The 27005-nt window shown below is 46.2% G+C and overlaps 6 protein-coding genes across 6 annotated transcripts; 1 reads left to right on the forward strand and 5 right to left on the reverse strand.

Annotated features, from left to right (window-relative positions):
- Positions 1-2161: 2161 nt before the first annotated feature.
- On the reverse strand, positions 2162-5196 carry PADG_05999 (1-phosphatidylinositol-4-phosphate 5-kinase; the record flags this gene model as incomplete). The annotated part of the gene is made up of 3 exons (XM_010763199.1): positions 2162-2926; positions 3009-3969; positions 4040-5196. The coding sequence occupies 3 exons, from the start codon at positions 5194-5196 to the stop codon at positions 2162-2164; spliced, it is 2883 nt and encodes a 960-aa protein (XP_010761501.1).
- Positions 5197-9542: 4346 nt separating this feature from the next.
- Positions 9543-10846, reverse strand: PADG_06001 (histone H1; the record flags this gene model as incomplete). The annotated part of the gene is made up of 6 exons (XM_010763200.1): positions 9543-9698; positions 9781-9992; positions 10173-10303; positions 10437-10459; positions 10657-10682; positions 10783-10846. The coding sequence occupies 6 exons, from the start codon at positions 10844-10846 to the stop codon at positions 9543-9545; spliced, it is 612 nt and encodes a 203-aa protein (XP_010761502.1).
- Positions 10847-16915: 6069 nt separating this feature from the next.
- On the reverse strand, positions 16916-19101 carry PADG_06004 (uncharacterized protein; the record flags this gene model as incomplete). The annotated part of the gene is made up of 4 exons (XM_010762994.1): positions 16916-17309; positions 17423-18518; positions 18576-18761; positions 18897-19101. The coding sequence occupies 4 exons, from the start codon at positions 19099-19101 to the stop codon at positions 16916-16918; spliced, it is 1881 nt and encodes a 626-aa protein (XP_010761296.1).
- A 2854-nt stretch (positions 19102-21955) lies between these two features.
- PADG_12022 (uncharacterized protein) lies at positions 21956-22348 on the reverse strand (the record flags this gene model as incomplete). Its single annotated transcript, XM_010763309.1, has 1 exon — positions 21956-22348. The coding sequence occupies one exon, from the start codon at positions 22346-22348 to the stop codon at positions 21956-21958; it is 393 nt and encodes a 130-aa protein (XP_010761611.1).
- A 259-nt stretch (positions 22349-22607) lies between these two features.
- Positions 22608-23992, forward strand: PADG_06005 (uncharacterized protein; the record flags this gene model as incomplete). Its single annotated transcript, XM_010763201.1, has 5 exons — positions 22608-22760; positions 22816-23191; positions 23250-23367; positions 23429-23527; positions 23584-23992. The coding sequence occupies 5 exons, from the start codon at positions 22608-22610 to the stop codon at positions 23990-23992; spliced, it is 1155 nt and encodes a 384-aa protein (XP_010761503.1).
- Positions 23993-25550: 1558 nt separating this feature from the next.
- Positions 25551-26925, reverse strand: PADG_06006 (uncharacterized protein; the record flags this gene model as incomplete). The annotated part of the gene is made up of 5 exons (XM_010762995.1): positions 25551-25773; positions 25892-25982; positions 26076-26221; positions 26393-26473; positions 26606-26925. The coding sequence occupies 5 exons, from the start codon at positions 26923-26925 to the stop codon at positions 25551-25553; spliced, it is 861 nt and encodes a 286-aa protein (XP_010761297.1).
- Between the last annotated feature and the right edge of the window lie 80 nt (positions 26926-27005).

Consider the following 27005-nt stretch of genomic DNA (forward strand, 5'->3'; position numbering starts at 1 on the left):
TTGTTTATTTCCCTTGACCATATGATGTTCAAAATCTGGATTACCCAATACAACAGCTTCCACCCCCAGAACGAAGTGGATAGCAGTTTACTTTTATCTGGATTCCAATCTACCATACTCAGGGAAAGAAATACCAGCAATAATTTTCTTTCTATCCATTTTTCATCCTCTTTCCTTTCGCAATTAATCAAGATCGATAGATGTTAACTCCCCCTGAATCCATTCCCCTTCTCCATTCATTCATACTTCGTTCGCTACGCAAGGTGGAGCACAAGGCGAGATACCATGTCTTGAAATTCAACCTTATCAACCACTCATTTTCTCACTCACACACGCGCTAGTGAGTTGTGTAAATTGTTGGGTCTAGGGTTGAATAGGCTCTGTATTCGAAGCGATATATTAAAAGTTTTCCCCTTGAAAAAAATCCAGAACATATAACGTAACGTTTTTGTCTCCCAGATACACGTCGATAACAGTCAATTCGACAGGGAAAGAAAAAAGGAACAAGGCTGAGGTGGGATAGATCGGACTTCCTGGAACCATGAGCAAAGGAAGACTAGGGTTTTTCATCTGAACTTCCTTTTCTCGGCCCCTTTCCTCAGGATATTTTAACACAATGTCCTTTTTTGTCCTGCCTTGGCTTTCCTTTCTTCTTTCTTAGTGTTTGGGAGTAGGTAAGGGGGATACATTTCATATTTTATTTTCCCTGTATCTTGCTGATAATATATGCCAACGTACGGAAGAGAGAGGAATGTAGGTTTTTAAGAAATGTACCCGCCTCTATTCGTGCGTCTTCGAATGGCAAAATAGAACCATCTGTTCGAACACCCAGATGGAGGGAGAGGGTCGTTTCCAACATAGGTTTTCGTAACGCTGCTGCTTTGTGGCGCCGTCTGTCCGCATCGAAAAGAACGAATCAGTCATCCAGCATTCTGGTTTAAAGCATCACAAATATCAACCAAGAAACAGTTTAAAGACCAGATCCAGAGTTTGATTTTTACTTTTTCTTCCCTTCGTCCTGTATAGTCATAACTTTGGTTTACAGTACTGCACCACAACAGGAGGCAAAGAAATACCAGATGATAAACCGTGGGGGAATATCAACTAAGTACACAAAAACCACAATAGACCCACACAATGCACAGAAACAAAAGGAAATAAAAAGGAAGCCCAAAAGCAAAAACTAGGAAAATATGCAGATAGGGCCGGTGAAGCCATTGTACTCGAGGTTGCAATAAGAAACACACAAGAGGGAATGGAATAGGATAAGCATGATAAGTTAATAATAGTAAAAAAAAAAAGAAGGAAAGTATAGGGAATACCCCGCTTCACTCCAAGTGATATAATATATTCATCTCCCCTTGCTTCCTGATAATAATCAATCAGTCGTGGCATATCCCATTCAAAAAAGAGGTATTAAAACAAAACCCAGAAAGAACAAACGAAAAAAAAAATGGTTAAGAAATTGGTGTTAAACAAGGGCTCTAGTAAACATTTTTTAAAAGTGAGAGAGAGAAAGGAAAGAATCCAAATTGGCATAAAATCTGCTGGTGCCTTTCCCACAATGAGAGTTTTGGGGGGGTTTTTTTTTGGATCTTTTGTCGATCGGGTCTTCTAAAAAAGAGGATGATGCTGGGTACTTTTCGTTTGGAAAAATAGTGACAAAATAGAAAACAGAGAAAATAAAAGGGAGAGAAGACTAGCAAGAACACATATGATATCAATAATATCTAAAATGGAATTAGACGGGATGGAAAAGTAAAAGAAAAGTGAGGAGGAGAAAACCCCAAGGAAAACGCTAATTTGCGTGAAACAATCCACGCCTTTTCCAGGAATTTGTTGTGCTGTAGATATAAACAAAGCAATATTAAGTTATGAAAAAACAAACGGCCCATTTTTAGGGTTCACCTCTTTTACTCCCAAAAATGGAAACGCAAAGAAAAAGGAATCAACTAACAACAGTTAAAAAAAAAAAAATCCGTGGGTATGTTGTGAGTGTGTGTGGAGTGCTGACAATGATATGGGCATCTTATGGAATGAAAATGCCACAGTTCGGCCAGCGTAACGGATGTAACAAAAGGAAATTTATCTTTTAACCACAAAAAATGAGAAAGACAAAAAGTGAATGCTAAAAAAACAGAAGAAGAAAAGGAGATAACAATTATCGAGAAGTGTCCATCGTGGGGAATGGCGTTGATGAAGGCGGTCGCGGTAGATCATGAGGAATAGGAGGGAGCTCCTTCAATTCTGACGAAGAGAGAAAGGAGTCAGCCCTGAGCTCCCGCATTGCTGCTTTCCCCTTCACAGATGCAACGAAGTTCGAGGGAGGTTCTGATTTCGGTGGCGGGGCCGGAAGTAGGGGAGGAGGACCTGATGGTCCCGTGGCAGTGCGGAATTCGGAAGAATTCCATGCTTCTCCATTGGCCATTTTTTCGATAGCTCTGTCGTCCTGCCGGTTTCTGTTGTAACTATCCCTCAATTCAAGCCTTTCGCCACTGCTGCTTCCACTCCCTCGACTTTTGCTTCCAGTACTAGCAGCTTCCCCAACCTCTTCCACGACTGGTAGAGTAGATGTGACACCGGGCATATCGCTAGAGGTGGAGCGGATGGTAGATAAGATATGTTGATGGGGCTCTGGATCGGTCGCGAGATTTCTGCCAGCCCTGGCTGCATCTCTTTCGGCCCGTTCCATGACTCTTTCAATAGAGGAGCTTGGATGAGCATGAGGAAGTGCCGTGCCATCCATTGACGTGTAGCCCTGTTCTTTGCTATGTCTTTCGCGTTCAGCTTCTTCCTTCGACATGGCGATGCCCGTGACGAAGTTGAGAAATCGCTCCCCATATGCTACAGGAGGGATTGGAGATATTTGATTTCGGTTGTGAGAAAGTCCTTTCCAGAAATGTTCCGCTTTCTTGATCATGCCATACTATAAATTAAGGATAGTTAGCTAAACATAGTTCCATGCAAGAGGTGTAGGATATTAATAATAATGTCCAATAAAAACATACATGTGTCAAACAGTCAATGACCCCGAGATAGTAAATCTCATCTCCCGGTTCACCATTTTCATGGGTAGCCCGAAACCCACCATCATCAGAATAGAACACAAGGTTCTTCCGTTCATCTAATATCTCATCTGGGAGGGCGGCAGATTCTTGAATTGGCACCGGCTTTTCCCGTTTGATTATCTCTCGTAGCTCCCTGGCCTTCCGAGCGCTCTCGAGTCTCGAGGGTGTTCTCATAAGGAGATTGGGCTGTTGATGATCATCTCCCCGTTCTCCACCGGGCTGGAAAACCTGGAGAGTTTTACCTCGAAGCTTTTCGTCATTGCCTTTCCCCAGGTCGTGGATACCAACTAACAGCGAGTAATCCATGATCTTTAGACGTTGAAGCAGCGACACGTCCCTCTTCAGTTGAGCTAGGAAAAATTCTCTCTTGACAGGGCCACATTGGAGACGACGACTTCTTCGAATCCAATTAAGGTCCTTCAGTGTTGCCCTAGGGTTCTTCTCGACATCTTCTTCCCGAAAGTCCCGGCCAATGGTTGAGCCTTTAAGATCAAACATTTGGTGAATATCTCGGTGCGGTGGAAATAAATTATTCATAACAACGAAATGAATCTTTCGGCCATACGCCATCTTAACCCGATGGAGACCATAAAACTGTGAGATTAGGGTGTTTGGGTTGTTCTCGATGTGTTCGTAGTAATCGCGCAGAATCTTTCGGAGGAGCTTATGTTCGGCATGGTGGATAGTTTTAATGATGTACTTGTAGTCGCGGGAAAAGTAAAAGAAACTACCGCTTTTGCCAGGAGAACCCAACTCAGACAAAATATACTTGCTCGTTAGGGACATCAAGTAGTCAGCAGGGTCGAGTTTGAATTTCGCACGTAAACGGCGGAACACCCAGGGCGCATAGTCTTTGAATTTAAAATCATACTTGGCGGAGGGCGTCAATTCGTTGCCGGTTCTATACAAACAGAACATGTGAGTAAAAGTGGAGGAATGAATAGAGGGCCATGAACTCGAGAACGACTTACATGTCAAAGGAGAATTTATGTTTCGCTCCAAAATCGGCATCTGTAAGCTCACGGTCCAGCTTGGCATTGGTTCTAGAAACCGTAAACCGAATCCCAGTCAACATGTTGTATGCTGTAACCCAGTTTACATGGTTCTGATCAACCTTGGTGCCGATAATAACGCGGTCGTCGTCCTCTTCTTCCTTGCGCCTTCGCTTGCTAGCCCGTTTTTGCTTGATCATTTCTGCCCATCGAGCAGCGTCCTCTTCGGGTGCGATCTCATCTGTGTGGAGGTCAGAATTTAGCGACCGCGTGGTCCTTCGGGCTAAGTTGAGGGATGCCCGTCGACGGCCTGTGGTCGGGGAAGTATGTCGATCCCCACTTGCAATACTGTCCTCAGGAGGATTAGGATTGGGATTGGGATTGGGATTGGGAGTGGATAGATCGCGGCTATTCCTCCGGCTGTTATTGAACTTAGGCACCTGAAGAGTATGGCGCTGTGGTCGAGAGCTAGTTGGAGAGACCGGGGTATCGCTGTCAGTTCGAATAGGTGCGCTAGGAGAGGAATAGTTGTGTTCTGTGTGGGAAGGTGGTTCTTGGGAAAGAGGGATGACAGCGCCGTCCAACATCGAAGCAGCCGGAGCAAAGTCAGTAGATGCGAAGTCATAGGATGAAGTGCTATGCCCCTTGGCAATGGGTCCAGGGCTAGTCGACCTGGACGTTGGGGATATGCCATTCCTCTGAGTCGCAGCCACAGCCCCATTCAATTCCGGCACAGAGAAGTCCGTGGACCCATTCCCGCGACAATCATTTTGGGTTTGAGTCATGCTACCATTTTCCCTTTCCCTATCTCTTCCGGGCGCCGTCATCACTGAAAGGATACTTCCATTTCTCGGCCTGACGGGCTCATGGCCATGAGGAGGAGCAGACCGTGCGGTGCCAAGAGATGCAAGCGACGGCAGACTCCCGCCTTTGAAGCTGGTGACAAAGTGTTCGGACGTGGAATCGACGCAGACGCTCTCCCCATTTGCATCGCTTGTCCAAACGAAGGTATTGCTTATGGACGACTTTTCGTATGACTTTCGGGTGATTTGGTCATGAGGGGAAGCTGGACAGGAAGTAGCTTGATGGTGCGTATGGCGGAGGAGGTGAGGTTCCGTGGTAGTAAACGAGGGCATGTTGGAGGAGCAGCTGCACTAACCGAAGCGGGGGGGGGGGGGGGGGAAATTGGAGGATAACAGGGTTCCCTTTCCACTCCGGAACAATGACAGGGAATAGGAAAGGGAGAGAGAAGGAGAGAACAGGGCCGTCAAGACTCCAACAACCCTACTACAATATACTTTTTAGTCGGAGGTGGGCGGTCCGTAATTTGGGGGGTGGAGGAAGTTGGAGGAGCAGCCTGCCTACGCTCATTAGGTGCAGCACACAGAGCAACAGGAGAACATATTAATGTGCGGCGCGAGAGACACACAACCAGCGGATATGACTAGGGGCACACACCTTAGTAAGTATAGCAAAGAGAGGAGAGTTGGAGAAATGGCAGACAAAAGCAGGCTGTGCCTCATATAGGGGGGTTGTGGTGGTTTGGTTCAGAGTTGGTTTGTTGAGGCGGAGTTGGAGCAGGGTGTAGTTGCAGGTCACGGGATCTAGGTGAGGCTGATCCTTCTTGGGCGCCTTGTCCGTTTGGGGACTAGCGGCCAGCTGTGGCAGTTTCCAGCGGACTTCTCCGTAGTTTGTAATAATTGCCAGCGTCGAACTGCCCCATCCTCGTCGCCACCCAATGCGACAGACAGCACGATATCTAAGGAACCTACGATACGATTGTATGATTATTATTATCATTCCTCTTCGTCTTTCGCGGTATACGGAGATGTCCTTGCTCCACGAATTAATCCATTTCTTGGCCTCTTCCGCCGATTAATCAGGCCTCAGCTATCCGGAGTATTGGAGAAGAGCATATATCTCCAGGGTCGATCTCTCAAATCTCCACCAGAGAAAACAGAAAATTCTACGAAGGTCGTGTCCCATGGATGGTGTATCCAGTTTCGGCGCTGAGTCAGTCAAAGCTCGAACTTGGGACAATGATTTCCTGTGGCGCAGCAGCATGAGAGCAACCAACTTCCAAAAATAACAATAAGGTTACCTTATGTTGATTCTGTCAATGCGTAAGGCTGGCACTTTTTTGGATCATACCCGTACAGAAGAATACTTTCATTGCTTCGGACGGACAACCAGTTATCGAGCACATACGGAGTACACTGACATGAAAAGATCCAGTGGCCTGGCTGGCTGCAATTGACTCCTTTTCTCAAGATTTTCGTCCCGTCAACACCGGTGTGCACGGCTACCTGCGTTCCACGGCTCTTTAACCACTAACACCACAAATCCCGGCGTTCCGTGCAATTAGCAAGCCACTTAACTATTAAGAATTATCATAGCCTTCATCGGATGCTCCTTTGGTAGGACCCATAATTTTATTTATTAAAGATGTCGCAACAAAGAAAATAATAATCCTTCACTAGAACTCCCATTGATTACAACCACACAAAATAAATCAACAAACTAAACAACATTCAGACTTCATACGCAATGCCACTGGAAAACAGTGACATAATTGCAACGAATGAGATTTGGCCTGCAATTGATGGATCCGGTCTTGCGCATAAGCTTGACGACGTCAGCTTCACAGAGGGAAGGAAAACGATGTGCAATCTTTCCCCAGTCTACAGGGTTCAAGGAATGTGGTTGGATCAATCCATGTAAAAAAAAAAAAAAATTAAAATTAATAAAATAAAAAATAAAATTAAAATTAAAAAAAATTACGCCTATTACCTGTTTCGCGGCTTGAACAATTCGAGCATTTCTCTCCATCAGCAAAATTTCCATTATTTATTCGTCGAGACTCAATAACGACGCACGATTCCCACGGAATTAGCTGGTGATCAACCCTCTTTTCATTTTCGCCCTCATCAGTAGATACTCTGGCTCAAACCAGTATGGGTTGCTGCATGCACCGCATTATTATCATTTATTTTACAATAACCTTAGAAGTTGAAGAGTGCATACTACATTCATGATCTGATATTATGATGACAATGACAATTTTCATGCTCAGACTATCTGATAACTACGCTCTGATACATATTTCGACAATTATGCGATTGAATCAACATATTTTCATCTGCTGGCCGATCACAACAGGAATCAAGAATCAGGTGAACTCTCCTCAAGCATATCATCCAAGCGCACATTGGAACTCGACACCTCCCAACAGAACAGATTCATCAGGCTCTGAGGCCCTGGGATCATGAAAACCAGCATATATCTGAATCAGAACACATAGTTAGATAAAATCACGTACGTCTCCTCTTCCACCTTCAAACTTCTCCGATCCTGAATTCGAAATTTCAGAGAACATTCAAACCATTCTTGTTTTACTCGGTGTCTTCCTCTCACACCAGAGTACGATTCCATCACCATCCTCCCATCAAACACCATGAAATCCATCCACCTCCTTCTCCAATCTTTGCATCAACCTACAGCCAAAACTCCGCCCAGATGCCCGCGTGCGCGGTACCTCCAAAAACAGCATGAGGCGTGTCACAAACTGCCGTAAAGATGACGCAAATTGCATCTGTGTGTTGGAGATCTTCAAGAAGACCTCCGTGGAGACTTCGCCGGTTGGGTGTGAGAAATGCGCTATTTCCTTTTATTTTATTTATTTATTTATTTATTTATTTGAGGCCGTTGTTTGCGGCAGCTGAGTGGGATGAGGGAGAGAGAGGTATTGGGATTGGGATTGGGATTGGGATTGGGATTGGGATTGAGCGAACTAATGATAACCCTGCGGATGCGGATGGATAAAGTGATGCCTGCCGTGGCTAAGATGTGTGAAGGCCAAAAGTGAAAAGGAGATGGGAATGGCTAATAGCTGTGCACAGCCTATCAACATCCATTCCATTATCATTGCCATCGTCATCCCGCAAGCACAGATAAATAAACCTCCCCCGGCTACAGAAGCATGGACACAAAAATTGTAAACATCCGGACTAAGCGATACAATAAACACATGTTCACGATGATAAGAGACCGGATATTTAACGAAGTCCTAAACCACCCTGCCTCCAGCCACTTTACAACATCTCCGCGCGTGAATTTTATTGCTCTCGTCATGCTACTCTCACACCTGGGAACGAAAGGCAGGAAAAACTGATCCCTCCTCTGACACCGTGAATTCTACGCGCCTACCTGGATCCTAGCGTATATCACCGCCTGCAGTATAAAAATTATCCACACTTACGAGTATAGACATGTATAGTTATATACCCGGATGTCATCTGGTGAGAGCAGCGCGCCCGTTCCTCCTTCTGGCGCGTATATAGAAACGGTCCCTGTGGGAAAGCATTCTAGGCATTATTTTGCGTAGTCACTTCACAATCAGAAGCTCAGATAGTTAATTCTTCAGAAAGTGCGAACGAGAAAATTTCAATGCCTACAATCTTTTCGCATAGATATGACAAGGCGTGGTTTGGACGGGGACGCGACATCGTCTGCTCGATCAACCGTATATATATGTATATATATGTATATCTGCATCCATCCATCCACCTCCCCCTCCAGCCACTCATAAACCGTCAACCAACTAAATAAAATTAGTTGTTACCTCCAAGAACCTCTTTCATGCACATGTACATACATATATATCCCTAGAGGCAATTTAAAACAAGGCCAGTTCATTCTCATCAATATGTAAAATAGACATTAAATCCTTTCCTCGAACCATCCAACCACCCAATGGATTCGCATTTCAAACCCCTAGCTACAATTTAAATAGAGTCCATGACAATCCCCGAAAGCAGTTACATCGTTTAAGATCCAATCACAAACTCAGAAACGATAACATCCATGAAAACTATACAAGCAAGAGCCAAGACAAGAAATACGAATATCACTCCCGATCCCAACCAACCTGACCAGCGAAAAGTCATAGAAAAGGACTCGATCAGCGTGAAATAAAACCACCAAACCATACGATTTTTATAATAAAAAAAAAATTTAAAAAAAAAGGATACTTAATTAAATAAAGAAAAGAAGAAAAAAAGCCATATCCCTACAAACAGCAACAACGGACACTCGAGAATAATTTTGCGCGACGGGAAATATACCCATCGCAAAACGATTAACATAAAGGTTATACATCCACTCACACATCACGTACAACAAGCAAGAAAGAGCGAAGAAATCAGCACTCGAAACACACAAAAACAAACCCATCCATTTCCCATATTCCCTACCAGACGCCATTTCGTACCAGATTTAAAAAACGAGAACAGAACAGATCCACTGCTAACTTGGGTGCACGATAGTCATCCGTACCGTACATAAAGGCCACAACCCTAGAGCTAAATGCGCCCGAGGAAACCAAACGAGAGAAAAACAAAGATGTAAGGAGAGCCCGGGGAGTCCTTCAGCAGAAGAAAAACGGTCATGAAAAGAAGCACGAAGAAAACGAAAACAACCACGCTCATGCAGCTGCCTTCTTCGGTGTGGCCTTCTTCGTCGTCGTTGTCGTCTTCTTCGTCGCACCAGCTTTCTTTGGTGAGGACTTTGCGGTGGTCTTTGTGACGCGTCCAGACTTGGTCTTGCCTAGGACCTTGGTTGGCTCAACAACTGCCGGCGCCTGTTGGTTGATGGAAAAGTGTTAGCAAATTTCGAAGACACAATGGAAGACGGGACAACATGGTGGATGTATAAAAACGTACGGTTGGGGTCTTGCGTGGCTTGGCAACGTTGGCCTTTGGCTTAGCAGCAGCAGTCTTCTTGGGAGCAGCTTTCTTGGTGGTGGCCGCCTTGGTGGTGGCCTGCTTGGGAGCAGCCTTTTTGGTGGCAGCAGGCTTCGCGGCCTTCTTAGCAGCTGGTTTAGCGGCGGGCTTGGTAGCTTCCTTCTTTGCGAGCTTCAGGGGACCAGATGGACCTGGTTTATGGACGCGTTAGCTTCTTTGTTGACGATTGAGCGCGCAAGACGCGACTTGGATATTGACGGGGAATATTGATTGGATTTATGATGCGGCAGCGTAGTGACGCGACGGAGGATGTGGAGTGGGGGGGGGTTGCAAAGAAGACGGCGAGGGAATTGGAGAGGGGGGGAACAAACCCTTTGGTTGAGTGAACTCGCCCTTTTCGACACCAGACTTGACGGCGCGGTTGAACTGGGCATCAAATGCGCTCTGGGAGGTAACGGTGATTTTGTTGTTGTTATGGACATATTTCTTGAGAGCCTGGCGACTATAGAAGTAGAAGAAATTCATCAGTCAGATGCCCAAAATCCGAAAATAACCAGCGACGCGCCCCTAAGAGAGGAATACTGGCGAACGGCGCGGGTTAGCGACCCGACGTCAGGGGGGGGACAACAGCTTACCTGCTTCCATTGCGTTCCTTGAGCTGTAGGGGAAACAAAAGTCAGCATAAAAATCGCAAATAAACCAACGCGACAGAGGCGTTGTGGATGATCGAAGCTGTCTCGCAAGCTGCCAGTCGACGTGGCGACTTTTTGGCATAGGCGGACGAAGCTAGCTTTTTAGGCGATCACGCGGGCCTGCGAACAACAAGCGACCGTGGCGCAAAAATGATAGACTCACATTGATAATGGCATCCTTGATCATATCTATATGGGCGGAATCAGCAAGAGCACGCGATCACGGATCTAGCGATGAGAGGACGGGAGATGGGTGTGGTGGTGGAAGATCAGGAGGGGAAACAAATACCTCTGTAGGAAGCGTGGGTAGCGGTGCCCGAGGGCTTGGAGCCGGCAGCTTTCTTGGGAGGCATAGTGATTTGATTTTCGTGGTGTTTGTGGGGATTAAGAGAGATGGGTGATCAACAGAGAGGACAACAGTGTGGGTGTGGTAGACCTGGTGTACACAGGTGGTTGGTGGCTGTTGTTGTTGTTGTTGATGATGATGATGATGATGATGATGGTGGTGGTGGTTGTTGTTGTTTGTTTGTTTGTTGTTTGGCAGTTATACGTGGGGATGTTTGTGGTTGGGAGAAGATGTTGGGAGTGGGCGAGGGAAAGCGTGGGCGAGACAGCGGGGCTCTGCGCCTTTTATAGCAGCACAGGGCCCTGCGCAGGATCACTCCAGCCGCCGCCCCCCCCCCCAACACACACTGGCCAACACTGGCCGACGCTGCACACTGTTCAGTTGGCCAGTGTGTTCCACTGATCCCCCGATTCTACCGTAGCTCTCACCGTCCCTCTCGTGTCTGGCTTCTGATATATTCCGTCCGGTATTCTGTTGTCGTCGGCTGAGCTTAGGACTTCTGCTGCTCTCGTCGCCTTGGAGGTCCGCATCAGAGAGAAATCAATCGGCTTGATTCCTGTAGTGACTTTTTAAGTATCTCTCCGACGTGACAAAGTTTCTCCTACACCTTGTGTCTTGTACCTGTTGGTGGGATATAGTTCATGCACCACCCCTTTCGGGAACCTACGTTTTAGCCCTGGTTGGTGGCCCATGCCTGTATCTCTAAAATGCTTCCTGCGTGGATGGCAGATGTGGATGGAGTTCAACCACCGCCCATCGACGGGCTCGCTGCTGGTTCTATCTACGTCCCCCTCCCACAGCAATCCTGAATGGCTGCTCAGGGATATTCTGCTGTTCGCGTTCGACCTGATATTTGGAACCACTGGTCTGACTGGGCCCTTCGCTAGGTCGGTAGTTAACTTGGAAACTAGATATTGATTCTCTGCCGGTCTCCCCATTTATCGTAGAATGTCCAACGATGCAAGAGGAGAAAATGTCAACAGCCCTGCTTCTGACATTTTGAATGATATTTCTATTTTGAAAGCCGAAACAATATCCGATAACAGATTCAACTAATTTTCCAAATTTTCCAGGTTTTCTCTTTTACATTTCCATGAGATATATTATCCTCTCTGTTTACGAAGAGCAGGATCAGGCCCTTTGATGGATATTCACCACTGAAGAGCACTACGGACAAAGGACCGTCTATTTAACTTCCATGTCAAGGTTATTTAATAGTCTATCCCTTCCCATTTTCCATTCTTCGATACATTCCTTGCCATTCGACAAAGGAAAACAGTAGCTGTTCGCTTTCAGTCGTGGAAGCTGGTTGATCTACCACAAACCTTCCCCACAGTCTCAATCTTACCTCTGCGCATCACCAAAAACCAACCAACCCCTCCAATCATCTGTTGAAATTACTTCACCTCTGATCTTTCTCAACCCACGAGTAGTTCTATCTTATTTACTGGTTCATGCTAATATCTACACCTATCTCCATCGTATTTTTATATTTTCACCCTTCAAACACCTACCGTTGTGGCTGCATCACTAAAGAACATTGTCAAATACATCCTGGCTTTTTGGCTAGATCACGGATCAGTCCAACAACTCATGATCTCCCAACCAAACCACACCAACTTCATCGCAAAGATCTTGAAGAGGGGAAATGATTAAGAAAGGGAAATTATCTATAGCATCTCTAGAATGCCTGGGATATCCAGTTCTGTCTGATTTGCATATTTTGCATTTACCATCACTTTCCCCCAGGATCACGATATCACTTACTTCGCTCGTAACCAGACAGCAAAACTGCAATCTCTGATCTTTCAACCACGCCACGGACTCAAGCCTTCTTATTGTAATCATCTGATTCTCCACTGCTCACAGAATCGATTGCCATGTTATTTGTTTTATTAAACCCCCTCCTTTCCATTAATTTGGATTTGTATGTTTTCCTCGTATAAATAACCAGATCCGAAGAGGGAGGGCAGCAAGGCCCTCCCGCTAAATTTGCACAACCGAAGCCAACCAACCAGCTCAAACAACACTCACTTTTACTCAACGCTGCAAAATACTGTTTCCCATTTTATTCTGTTTACTATTCTGCTATTTATTTCATTTAGAAATGGAAGCTACATGTTTGAAATGCAATTTTTTGACCTGTCATAAATGCGATGCGCTCGTGGAGACTCAAAAAAGAGTGTTTCGGGGGCCATCATGCTGCTGATGGAACACCTGAACTCTGCCGACCAAGTGGAAACTGCCATGAGATTATCGCATGCACAACAGGAAATTTACATACGGAAATAAATCAGAAATCTTTAATGTGACTGCTATTCAGCTTCTTGTTAAGATTTTCGTTAGTTCTTTCGAGAGAAATAAACCTGAAGAAGAGATGGGGGGGGAAGGAGAGGATCTCCTCAAACGAAGCATGCTTCAAAATTGAACGAACCCTAGGCTTTCTTCCTCCGCAGTCAATCAAAAGTATTTTCCCAACTCCAAAACAATTCCACTGCAGATAAAGATAATAAATGGAACAGAACTAGATGCTCACCAACTATCTACATTCGTAAAGCTATGTAATACCTATAATTCAGAAAATGTCTGGCCATCCACACCTGCCGTTTCACACTGGCCTATCCGGCGCGTTCCATGGATATGCTTGCTGTGTTTATGCTTTTTTTTTTTTTTTTCAAGATCCACCGATCTATGAGGTTTCGGGTATTTCCATGTGCCTGTTCTTTCAGGGAGAATGATCTGACAGGGCAACGTTGTGTTTTTAATCGCGAAGTTTTTTTTTTAGGCTGATGGTTCCTGGTGTTGAGGATTTGGTAGCCGGCACTCGAGTGACCACGGAATACATACTCATCTGTTGGGATCGAATAATAGACAGCAGTGGATATACAAGGTATATTTTGTTTTGCAATCACTTACTAATGTCTATTTTGAAGTTTAGTATCAGACATTTGTGTATGATTTGGAGCAGGAGCACGCTTTGAAGATTAAACTGCGCTCAGCAGAGTGCAAAATCAAGAAGCCGACCAGTCTCATTGACTTGAGTTTATATGTATTTTAAAATGTGCATGTCAGTTGTATAATTAAACTGACTGATGCGATAAAAGAGAATAATATCGATTTTATGTCAGGTTTGATTGCTCTCTTTCATGAAAATATACGTGCATCTACTCAATATATATCAATGTATATATACATATATATATAGTTATATAGTTATAGATTGTCAAATGCAAGCCCAGAGGAACCCAAACCAACAAAAATAGCATTAACGAAGAAGAGACAAAGAGAGATAAAACATCATGAAACCAAGATGACAATGCCACATCCAATGCAATGCGCCCGTTCAACCCCCCGTCCCCCCAATACGCATAACAACGTCTCAAAACAACATATCTCTCTCCCACTTGTCCAACTATTGGCGACAACAAGATCTATGAACCACAAAAGCCTCGCGCGGGCTACTAGACCGAACCTGGCTAGCGGTTGGGCGCCATGCTCGGCACCAACCACCCGCTATTCCATAACCGGGCCCTAGAGGCTTAGTAAGCTACCGCTCACCTGCATCTTACGAGGGCCCGCCAGCTCAACGTAATCCGCCATCTCAACGCGATTATTTTCAAAATATGATTATTTTTGTAAATCCCTGTTCTTAATATGCAATAACCACCCAACGTGGTGTCTTCTACATATATTTTAATAGAGAATAAGATCGCAGATGCATTATCTTCAATATCTGATGTTGAAAATCCCAATATTAAAGCATTGGCGTGAAAATTTGAAGTTCCCTACTCCCGGCTGCTGAATCGTTATAATGGTCGCGTCTCTCAAATTGAATGAACCCCTGCTAATCGACTATTATCATCTGGCCAGGAAAAATCACTCTGTTTCTATATAGAATCTCTAGATAAGCTAGGCCTACCTCCCAATCATTCAATGATCTTTGGTGCTGCCAAATTTCTACTTGCGCAGAGTCATACCAATCTCACCACACCTCCACCCGGGCTTGGAGAGCACTGGGTCAAAAGATTCCTTCAATGTCATCCAGAGTATAATGTACGCAAGCAAAAGACCATTGATATACTGCGGAAACAGGCTCACCAATTTTCATTCATTCTTGATTGGTTTAACTGCTTTAAGGAGATAAAAGAGAAGCATGGGATCCAGGACTGTGATGTCTACAACTTTGATGAAACAGGGTTCAGAATAGGAATCAGCCGTGATCAGTGGATTATAATGCAAGATCCTCAGAGGAGAACCTATGTTGGCAGTTCAAATAACAGGGAAACTCTTACAATCATTGAAGGAATTGCAATCAATGGCTTTACTATCCCTTCTTTATATATTCTCACTGCAAAGCAGCTACAAGAGTGGTGGACAGATGAAATAGAGAAGAATGCCATGATAGCTACATCTGACACTGGCTATAATAATGATCAGATCTCTTTTCAATGGATTCAGCACTTTCATCACTCCATCAAAGCCTGCATCAAAGAAACCCACCGTCTGCTTCTATTAGATGGATTTGATTCCCATTGCACCCACGAATTTATGACTTTTTGTGACAAGCACAATTTCTTCATGCTATCACCTCTATTTGGAAAGCAATGTTCAAGGTTCATACAATCAAGCAATGATGGAAAGCAACTGGCCTGGTTCCATTCAATCCATCAGTTGTCCTTAATAAATTACATGAGTTTGAATCAACTCCTATGGAATCTGAGGGGTCTGTTTCCACTGACTCAGAGACCTGGTATACTCCTTCCACCATACACCAATTCAATCAATATAAGTGGAAACTGGAGGCTTTGGAGGAGGATGACAACTATGACGCGGACTATATTTATATTGGGTTACAAAAACTTTATAAGGGTAGTATTGCAATGGCCAATACAGTAGCTCTTTTGCAGGAGGAGCTAGCTCAAACCTCTGCTGCCACACTGGCTCGAGAACACCGCCTCCACGGCATGCAGAGGGTGGTTATTAAGGGAGGTGTCATATCCGCAAGCTACTGCCGCAAAATGACGGCAATTAATAAGAAGGTTGATATGGAGGAGGCATTGGAGAAATTGCGGCCAAAATGGAAGAGGGTTATGAAGGAACTTAAGAGGTATTGCAGAGATAAAGGCATTTATGTGAATGCCACCAAATTTACTAGGAAATCTCAGAGATAATTCATTTACACTATAATCTACTTGTATATATAAAATATAGAGCAATTCGTTGAAAAATTAGCTGAATGTCATGGGTATAGGCAGGCAGTAACGTTGAGATGGCGGATTACATTGAGCTGGCGGGCCCTCGTAAGATGCAGGTTGAGCGGTAGCTTACTAAGCCTCTAGGGCCCGGTTAACTATGTGTAATAGTCGTCAAGGTCCGCCCGGCCGGGCCACTTTAAGCCCAGCCGCCCGGAGGAATGAATGGCCGAGCCCCGCGGAGACCAACAACAGATCGACGCGAGCAGCGCATTTGACGCCGTCTCGGGCTATGTATTTGCGGATTGTGTGGGAGCGGGGTCTAAGATGAGATGCGGAGATGATGATGATGATGATGATGATGATGATGATGATGGGTGAGTTTATTGGCTGGGCCGGGATGGGTTTGGGAGGAAGGGACTTTTCTGCTGGGACAAACGGCGGATTGATGCTGCTTGTTCCGAAATCGCGTCCGGGGCATGGATGGATATATGAGTGATGATGTTGGGAAGCTTTCTCGAAGCGCGCTGATGGGATGTATACAAAAGGAGGAAGAAGTTTTTCATACATGGGGGTGTGGTTCTTGTTACTGACGTCAATTGGCAGTTAGAGAACTATTTCCTCCCCGGCTTTAACGTCTGATGTTGAAGGCTATATGCACGACTTTTGAATGGAGGAAGCAGGATTTAAGCCATACGATGACCGCCAGAGCGACCGACGTGGGTTATATTGTTTGGTATTACTCCACCGACCGAATAAGAACAGATGACGATTATATTAATACACGTTAAAACGCAATAAAAAGCAAAGAATAAGTCGAATACAGGCACCGTCGGGGTATGATGCCGAAAAGGAGGGGTGCCCGTCCCCACCTAACCAATTCTCTAACCTCTCCTCTTAATAATATCCGCCGCCTTCTCCGCAATGGCATACACGCTCGCCTGCAAATGAGCAGCGGGGATAATGGGCATGATGGACGCGTCGATGATGCTAAGCCTCTTCGTTCCGTACACCAACAAATCCGCAGAAACGCAGCCTCCCTTGGCCCGGGGCATCATGGGACAACTGCAGCTGGGATGCGCGAACGAGGGGCCGAATGACAGTGGACCGCCTGCAATGAGTTTCGCGATGATTTCATCCTCTGTTTGCGCCTCTACGCCGGGCGAGACTTCTTCGGGCTTCAGGCTGGCGAGGGCTGTGGTTTTGAAGTAGCGGCGCGTGAAGTTGATGAAGGTAGCTATTAGGGCGCGGTCGAATGGGTTTTTGAGGGCGTGGTATCTATTAGAGTGGGAGATTGTTTTTCAGTGTTCAAGTGACTTATGATTGGGTTTGCCTTGACCCTCCTCCTCCTCCTCCTCTTCTTCTTTCCATTTTGAAATGGTAAAACTTACGTTACGATAGGTTCGCCACGAGGGTTGTCGGGGTTGAGGTGGACTGTTCCACGGCTGAGAGGCTTTTGGATCGAGTTGGGGACCGACCCTGAACCCGAGATTGGTAGCTCCATCGCTGCGACGGAGCCTTCTTTAAGCTGCTTAGCGAGGATATTGCGCTGAGCTTCGAATCCGACCAGAAGAGCGCTGTTGGAGTACACAGTGGGAAGATAAGTGGCTGAGTTCTGTTCATTCAGGCTCTTGATCAGAGCATCGACGTCGTCGGTGATCATGGACAAGGTTAGGAATGCAATCATGCTAGCCTGCGCCTTGGTGTACGGGCCAGTCTTGAGATTATTGTATAGCTCCAGCGCTTCCCCAGCGAAGGTGGCGTTTATCGCTATGGCGTTTGGCTCCGGGAAGTTGTTGGCAACCCTCCAGTTCAAGTAAGCGACCGGGTGATCTTGGAAATTGCTTCCGACACCAGGTAAGTCAATCTTGGAAGTGATGCCAGCGGCTTCTACAACTGCTTTGGGCCCAATGCCGCTCAGTTGCAGCAGCTGAGGAGTGTGGATAGCTCCTGCGGCCAGAATGACTTCCTTTTTAGCACGGAAAGTTTCCTCTTTATTTGTTTTTCTGTCAATAGCTTTTACCCCTGATACGATGTTGCTGTTTTCGTTAAAAGTGAGACTGATGACTTGATGCTCAGTGAGTAACTTGAGGTTATCGCGGGAGCTGGCAGTGTCATAGTAAGCCGTCAGCGAAGACGACCTCGTCATGGTTTTGGCGTCGATGGAAGCGGGAGCCCAAAACTTGCCGATCGCGTCCCCGCTAGCGTGTTCATTGCGGAAGGGGATTCCCATCTCAGTAAATGCATCGGACATCTTATAGAGGTCTGGGGCTTGCCAGTGGGGGTACGTAATCTTCAACGGGCTGCGGCTACCGTAGGCGGACTGATCATAGGTGTACTCGTATTCATCAACGACCTCCTGCGGCGGAGGTGTGAACTGTGCACTCTTCTTGAAATACGGAAGGAGACCTTGCCATCCCCAGCCTCGATTCCCAAGTTGTTCCCAGGAGTCGTAATCGGCAGCTGATGCTCTGTCGTATGTCATGCCTAGATGGAGCATATGTCTTTTAGCCAACGAGTACGGCTTAGGAACGCTATACTTACCATTGACGGTTGTTCCACCACCTACAACCGAGCCAGCTCTGATTGAATAGATTCTCCCTTCAAGACCAGGCTCTGGAGCAGTTGTGATGTTGAACATATTTGGGAAATTCAAGAAAGTGCCCATGTATGGAATTTTGGTGGCATCGCTTCGATCAATAACTCCATACTCGAGGACGAGGACGGATACTACTCGGCACATGCGCGCAGTTTAGTTTCAAGTGATTCAACGGCCCCAGTTGACACTTACGATATCATTATCCTCTTGAAGACTGGTCGATTGGCCGAAAAGGAAATCCAACACCCTGAAGGAAGTGAACGCACCACGCGAATTCTCTGATAACCGATGCGCAGCGACGAGACCCGTTAATCCACCTCCGACAATGATGTAATCATACTCATTTTCAATACGTTTCTCCCATTTCCCGCGGCCATTCGTCACCGCCGAAGACGTCACGAGGGAAGCAAAAAGGAGCAAGGCACAACACAAACTACGAGAAGCTCTGGAGAGAATAAATGAATGCAACATGGTTCAAGACCATTCGATAAAAAAGGAGCAAGGAGCCGAAATCTGACAAAACGACCGAAAAGAGAATCTAAAAGAGCGACTGAGTGATGTGGAGCAAAACTAGAGAAATGACACCGTATTCATATATGGTCTGTGGTCAGGAAGCAGAAGACCCGACCACTACACCTCTGTGGTGATGGAGCGTCTGCTTTACCTGCTGATAAATTCGCCATCTCATTTGCTTATGCCTCTACGTAGGTAGTGAAGTGGGGGTGATTGTTTCGCAGCACCAATGACGTTGGCTTTAGGCATGGAAATAACTAGGGACTGAAGTTGGGTTGGCTTTACAATAAGCACTTAAATGAGGGTGCAGTTGCCTTCTCGTACTGGGCCCTGTTTTGTGCACGGAAGCAGTTCCTGCCGAGCGGTACCGATATCGCGGATGTTTTCAAGCGCATAACGAGCCATTGTCTATGCTTCTTTGCGGGGAAGGGTCAGATAACGAACCTTGTCGCGATCGCTGGGCATCCAATAGCTGCGATGGGCGGCAGTGAGGAGATTAGGGTAGCCGCCAGAGTTTGATGGCGCAGCCACACTCAGAGCCGGGGGGGGGAATGGGCCTGAGCAAGCAAGATGGTGGAAAATGATGAGAAACTGACTTCATCTCCGTCACCTCCCTAGTGTTTAATATTCATGTCATTATGGCTATACGGATAAGATAAGTTGTTTTGCACGACTACTTCCAAATATCTAAAATTGGACACCCGGTGTTCCCTAAGTTTTCTGAGGAGGCCTGCCTGATGGATTGTGAACAGGTTATTGTTTTTATTTAGTGCAAGTTATGGGATGGATACAGCGGTTTGTCGGATTATTGGTAAAATTTTTCTAGAATGGGTAGAGGGAAGAATAGGCAGAGCCTGGCCAGGTTTCTGAAGTATTCCCGAGGTCCCTCCCCATTCATAATTAGGACTGGCGCCGAGCAGACCGGCGCAACACTCAGACTTGGAAAATTTGGCGAGCTATGTGGCTTGCGGCGGAGGCGCTGTCAGATTTTTTTCAGAAAAGGTTCTACGGAACTAGAATTTGAAGCGTTCAACAAAGGGGAACCTGCTCTTGGGATTTTATTATGCTGTTACTTTTCGCGAGACTTTGTTATCCACAGTTTGACATCCATGCGAACATTTTCAATTTGGGGGGGGGGGGGGGTTTGGTTCATGAACTCTGGCAATAAAGATTGCACAAACATGAAAACAAAGGCCCTTTATTTGACATCTGTTGCTGAACAAAGTCGCACTTCAGTGAGTGTCTCTGGTTATCTTTAGTCCAAAATCCAAGTACACGCGCAGTGCCTGAAGACCAAGAAGCTTACTGACTTGCCTAGATGAGTCGGTCCCTGAGACTAATCTTTGGGACCAATGGCATATAAACTTTCAAACTTTGAAAGTTTTTTGTGGACTCGCAAAACTCAATTCGGCATTATTCGCTAATCAAGGGACGAAGTCTCTAAAAGAAGCGGGGACCTTTCCTCTTGATTACTCTCTTGCTGGTTTGCAAGAGAGTCAGTCCTATTTCGTAAATCTAAAAATGTGGGTCTCAAAATATCACACGTTTAGAGGAAATCTCATCGCACTCTGAAATGTCTCGCGAAGGAAGTGTGGCTGAACACATTTAAAGCATCATGGTTTGTATGAAAGAGCCTGGGGCAGAGGAAGGAGAATTGAGATAAAAAACCGAAAATGCCGCTAACGTATAGTTGTCGACCTTGATTGCCGGGTATATACGGGTCGGTTCCTCAAGTTCAAACATCAAAGGATGCGAGCTGCACGCTTGGTTTCATAGTGTCCGATTGGGCAAAGTTTAGTCTCTGCCGAGGAATCCAGCAGCAAGAGCCCCATAAAGGACTTCTCAGACTGGGCAAGAGAACAACTGCAAAACATGTGGGAAGAATGTTAGTGAGAGATTTGGGATGTGACACCGCTACAGTTCAAAAAGCCAAAAAAGGCCTCCCAAAAAGGCCCCTACGCGTTTTAAAAAGAGAACTTCATCCATTCAAAAGTCAAAGGAAATATCCCGGAGGAGACATTGAAATCCAAAGTTTTGGATTAACCGAGGAGGCCGCAGTACGGCAGGCTTACGGGAGTGGCAGCTCCGAGGAAGTTTAATAAGTGAGAACGTATCTCCCAGTAGCGTCTAATCCTACACGCTAATCTGCATGATAGTTGCCCAGTTTTTGAATCCTCTGTCCCCTTTCCCCGATCTTTGTGTGTGAGCTTTGCATTTGGTTTGCGGATATGCGGGAACCTGGGTTAGTATTATATGACATTTAAGGTGATCGATCATTGATTGAGTTCCTTCTTCAGAAGATCGAGTCAAGTGTAGATCTTTGAGGAGCCGGATTTCACATCCAACCATCACCTACCTCTATGGAGAACGAGCCAAGTATGCGCACATTTCAGATCCAGGGACGTTATCGCTGAGAGTCCAGAAGTAGATCCAAACTCTGATTGGAGGACTGAGATGGTTTTTTGGAAAAAAGAAAAACTATGCACTCCGCTGATTGTATAGCGATGGATCGATCCACACACTCCAGGCGTTGGTAGGTGTCTCGGTAATTTCACTCCGCCCGCTGGTCTACAATCGCCATGCATAACGCAAATAGTCCCGCTTCACCAAAAAACATTTTTGAACCAGAATTGTCTTGGAGGCTTCTGTACACCATTCAATGTTCAATTCTTGTTTCCTCAGTCAAAGTGTTTGTATCACAAGATTGGATTTTTATTGGTCTACCGGCGGTTGTTTGAGGGGGCACGCTGCGTTGCGATTTTTTGAACCAGCTCGACATTAAAGAGCTCCACTCTGATGCACCACGAGATGTTCATATCAAAGGTTGCAACTCTCTTGGCCTGTGGATTTGCGACAAGGGTTTTGGCTGCAACTGATGATTATTTGGAGTCGAAAATTGGTACTTGGACCAGTCATATCGACGCCCAGTCCCTCCGTCGAAACTATATCGCTGCAAGGGTTTGACCTGATAAAGTGAGATCTGGGAGTCGTCCATTGTTCTTATTGTTCTAGAGTCATTAGCAAGGAAATTGGTTATCCGCAGGTCACCTCCTGAATTTCTGTCAAGGGTCGTTTCTGCCTCGGGCATTAGTCCCAGTATGGTGCTCCACGTACGGACCCTCTCCACATACTGTAGCCAAACAGCATGGTTACCGTGATGGTTGTTAACTTCTCGAGGTCTGTCTGCGGAGGCGAAATATTGCATGCCCCTTGTTATTCACCCTTCAGACCTCATACAATACAGACCATTGTTTGCTCCATTGTTTCACCCTGATATCTATGTGCGTTTTGCTTGCCAGCCTAAGTTTCAATCGATATCAAAGATCTGAAAAAGTTTCATGATTAGGGTTGATCTCCAGATTGGAACAGCATTTGTGATTTCAGGGTGGGGGGAATCCTGCTCGATTTTCTCCAATACTGGAAAAATCGGGGGTTTCGTTGTGTGAAAGATGGATACTGCAGACATGGCTTCCAAGCGTGACCGTGGACCAGAGATATTTGCGGTGACTCTGGCTTTGACCATATTTGGTGCTGTGTTCGTTTGCGCTCGATTGGTGGTCCGACACCTTTCGGCCAGGACACTCGGATGGGATGACACGTTCCTGTTTCTCGCAATGGTACGCGTTGAGCGACTTCGTGAACTATAGGGCTATTGACTGATATCTTCACTAGCTGTCAGGCCTTGCGGGACAAGGCTTAACTATTGCCGGAGTTGTCTATGGAAGCGGGAAGCCGTTCTTGAGGTTGGACATTGCCGACGTGGTCCAGGCGATGAAGTGTTCAACTTTCTCGATTTTATGCAACGGTATTGCGATGGCACTTTTGAAAGTTGGACTCGGCACTTCGCTACTCCGGCTCGATCTGAGCAGGTTCTTCAACACAGTAATCGCGGCCTGCATTGTACTCAGTCTACTCGTTAACTTGACCGTTCTCCCCACAACTTTTGGAGGCTGCCGGCCAATGAAGAAAATTTGGAACAAAGACCCAAGGATCCCCGGGACGTGCTGGCCTGCCAAGGTTAATTTAGTCATGTCCTATATCCAAACCGGTGAGGAATATCACCCAAACAGTTAGTACCTTGTGTGTGTTGTGCTGATAATACCAAGTTGGCAATATTGTCACGGATTTGGCATTTTCGATTGGACCTCTTGTATACCTCTCCAAAGTCAAAGTTTCCCTATACAATAAATGGGCATTGCGAGGGGTGTTTTTAGTCGGCTTGATGTAGGGCATTTGTATTTTGCTTACCACTTGCCGTTGGACGATCTGCTTACCTCTTTCGTAGTGCCACTGCATGTGCTATTGCAAAAGCCACAGAGCTGCCCAATCTCGTGAATGTTACAGATCCAACGTATGCGGCCGTTAATTTGACGCTCTGGGTGAAGTGAGCTTGTCCCTCATGCCCTTATCCAGCGACGTTTCTAATTGATATGACTGCAGAGCCGAATTCAATGCGGGTCTTTTCGCCGCATCATTACCAGCTCTGAAGTCGGTATTCGAGAAAGTTATGCGGAAGTTCGGTATTGTGAGTGGCTCTTCAACACCGGGTAACACCTACGGATATGGAAATGGGGATTCTTCGGCGAGGAAGCGATACCGCGATCGCAGCTCGCGCTCTAGATCGCACGCCTCAATGGGGGGCTGCTTCGACTTTGCCGAGATCGATTCCCAGAATCACACAGCTTATATTATGAAGGATATGAGTCAGTCGTCGCAAATTGATACTCGCAGCATGGAGGACGATCAGCAGCAAATTCTGGAAACAGATAGCAGCGGGCAGTACATAACCAAGACAACGGAGTATTCAGTGAGCCGTGCGACCTTGGATTCGGAGCATCGTGGCGTATAAAAGTATAATTTTAAGAGCATTATTTCCGTGCGACGTCAGTGGAACAAAATGTAATAATATATCAAGGTGTTCGACAGTATGCCTGGATAACTACCTCCACGGAACCGCGGTAAACTGTCGCCATAAGCACTGTCAACTTTGCATGCTTCGCGACTTTTTTTATTTGGCGGAATACTGGCAGGTATAAGGCCTGAACAGGGGAGACGAGCACATAAGAGATAGACGTTTTGTAGGAACCGCTTGGTCACTGCTCGGTCACCCCGTCCCTCGGCCGCAAATATTGATACCTGGAGAGGATCAGTTCCGTCGGAAATAATAGTCAAAAGAGCTGGCGCTTTTCACAAGTGCGGGAATTAAATATCAAGCGTCTTTAAACAAGAACAGACGGGCTCTCGAACGAGCTCTAATCTGCGATCGTACTGTCGAAACGAAATGAAGTGTAAATAAACCTGACACGCCCGTCGTCGACACATTTCCGTCCGTCCAATAACTAGCTATCCTTGCCACAAAACTCAACCAAAACTTGTGTTCTCTTAAAAGAATAAAATAATGGCAGCTAGTTAAGTTAACGTTGCTAGTTATGTCATACGCCCTTTTTTATATCTGCTCTGCGAGGACATAAATACTCTGTACATCCTTGTTAGCTACGATACCTAGAACGTCCCGGACAATCACCCATGAACTTTTATTTCCTCTTGACTTCGACTTTCGCCCTGTTTGAGATTTGCAATGTCATCGAGGCACTGGGCGTCTTCTTAACCGTCCTCTTATCTTCCTAGTTACGCTCGCACCGTCGGTCCATGAGGTAGCATGGATGTGCTGACGGCTGTCCTCTTCAACGAGGCATCTGTGGCTGGATGGGTGGCGCGATGGACGCTGTCTTCAACGGGTGCGACGTCGCCATGTGCATTTTCCTGACCACGTTTGGATCAACTCTGGGGGTTTTCCTCCCGTGGGGATTTTCGTTGCCGCTGACTATGGGATATGGGTGTCACTAGGGTTATCAGAGGTGGGAGTTACATTGCCCGCCGTCTTTGGTGGCTGTGATCGATGCACCACTGTTGCTGTTCTAATTAAACAGGACGTTGTGGGAACAGGGGACGGCTAGGGGCCATCTCACGGGAGTTCCACGAGAAAAGTTGGGAGTTGACTTTGCCAATTATCGAAGCAGAGACGGGCAGAAGTTCATCAACTACTGAGCCAACATGCGAACGAGTCTTTATGGTCTGGCCAAAGGAACGTGAGCAGCACGGATTTAGAGAGATGCACTTAGTTTGTATACTATTCATTCTGCGATGGTCTGAAACAGGCAAGGCAAGTATTTGAGATGACCTCACTGACAGCTTAGATGATCTATTGCAACCTTCATGTAATATTGCACTGTGATTCTTGTATATTTTTCGATGTACACACTGGCACACACGCACACACTCGTGCACAATGGTCAATGAACCTAAAGGTAATAAAAGAAACCTGGTATAGAGAAATGCCCTTCTAATACTTGCAGCGCAAACACAGATCACATATCTACACTCCGCCTCCCTAGACAACTTCAACCTTACAGCTTCTCTCTCGAACCACCTTTCCATCCACTCCGGCTACTTCCACCATCCAGCTCAATAACGTTACCGGTCAAATGGGAGGCGCCATAGCTGCAAAGGAACAGAACCAGACCAGCAAAGTCCTCTGGCTTTCCGACGCGGCCGGTGGGTTGTGCCTGTAAAAGCGTACCAAGGTATTTCTCGATGCCAAAGTTCGACATGCGGGAGGGAAAGACACCACTACACATCAAAATTGTCAATAAGCATTCTGAATTATTATTATCATTATTATTTTTCGTGTTGAAAAATACTTTGTTGCATGCATGCAAGGTTGGTTGGAGATGGGTGATTGGCTTACGGGCACACGCAGTTTACCATGATGTTCATCGGAGCGAACTTTGACGACTGCTGTCGGGAAAGGTGGATACAAGCTGCCTTTGATGGACCGTCTGTGAGAAGAAAAAGGGGATATGGTTAGGAACGAGGTCTTATCGAGACCGGAGAGGGTCCAAGAAAGAGGGATGAGGAGGACCATCACATACAGCTGAAGGGACCCGTTCCCGGGGCGGAGAGTCCTCCGTTACCTGTGGCTGTGGGGTCAAGCGTTGAGATTCCTGCCATTGAGGCGATATTAATCACACGGCTTGGCATGTGGGGAGAGGCGGCCTTTTTGAGAAGAGGCAGGACGCTGTGTTTTGGTAAATGTCAGGTTCATGTCGTCTCACATCCCACACGCCGGAAGGGGGGGGGGGGGGGGGACTTCTTGCAGCGGACCTCTGCTTACCCGACAGTCACTATTGTTGTGAGTCAGTGATCTGGCAAATATAACTAGTTGGTTCATGCGACTCTTGGGTTAAACTCACAGTAAAATACGGATTTGACATTCAATGCCATGACTTTATCCCATGCAGTTTCGGGGAAATCCTCATATGATGCACCCCTATTTGGTTATATCCTCATGCCCCGATTAGAACATGGCCAGTTTGGGCAACATGGAAGATCTTCCCTCTTCCCTCTTCCCTCTTCCCTCTTCCCTCTTCCCTCCTCCCCCCTCCGCTCCGAGTGCACTCACCATGTAACGCCGGTATTGTTTAATAAAACTGTTAGCTTGTCTGTCCTCTTCTGGACCTCTGCAGCCAGGTAATCGCAGCCGGCCTTATCCTTCAAATCAGCAACGATGTACTCGCATGTTCCCGGGCCGAGTTTGTTCAACCGATCTGTGCATTTCTTCAATTCGGCTTCCTTACGACTGGCGATAATGACTCTGGCGCCGTTTTGCACCAACGCTTGCGCGGCCATCTCTCCAAGCCCGGAGGCGCCCCCGGTGACCAGGGCTACATGTTTATTGAAGGAGAAGAGGTTGGAGACGCTTAGGTCGGCTTGGGAGGACATCTTGGAGAGTTTCTACCTTGGTCGTTGAGCTCTTGGTTTGAAGGGCATAAGAACCAGGAAGTGAAAACGAGTTTGTAGAA

Source organism: Paracoccidioides brasiliensis, assembly GCF_000150735.1.
Source record: "Paracoccidioides brasiliensis Pb18 unplaced genomic scaffold supercont2.7, whole genome shotgun sequence".
Taxonomy (NCBI): domain Eukaryota; kingdom Fungi; phylum Ascomycota; class Eurotiomycetes; order Onygenales; family Ajellomycetaceae; genus Paracoccidioides; species Paracoccidioides brasiliensis.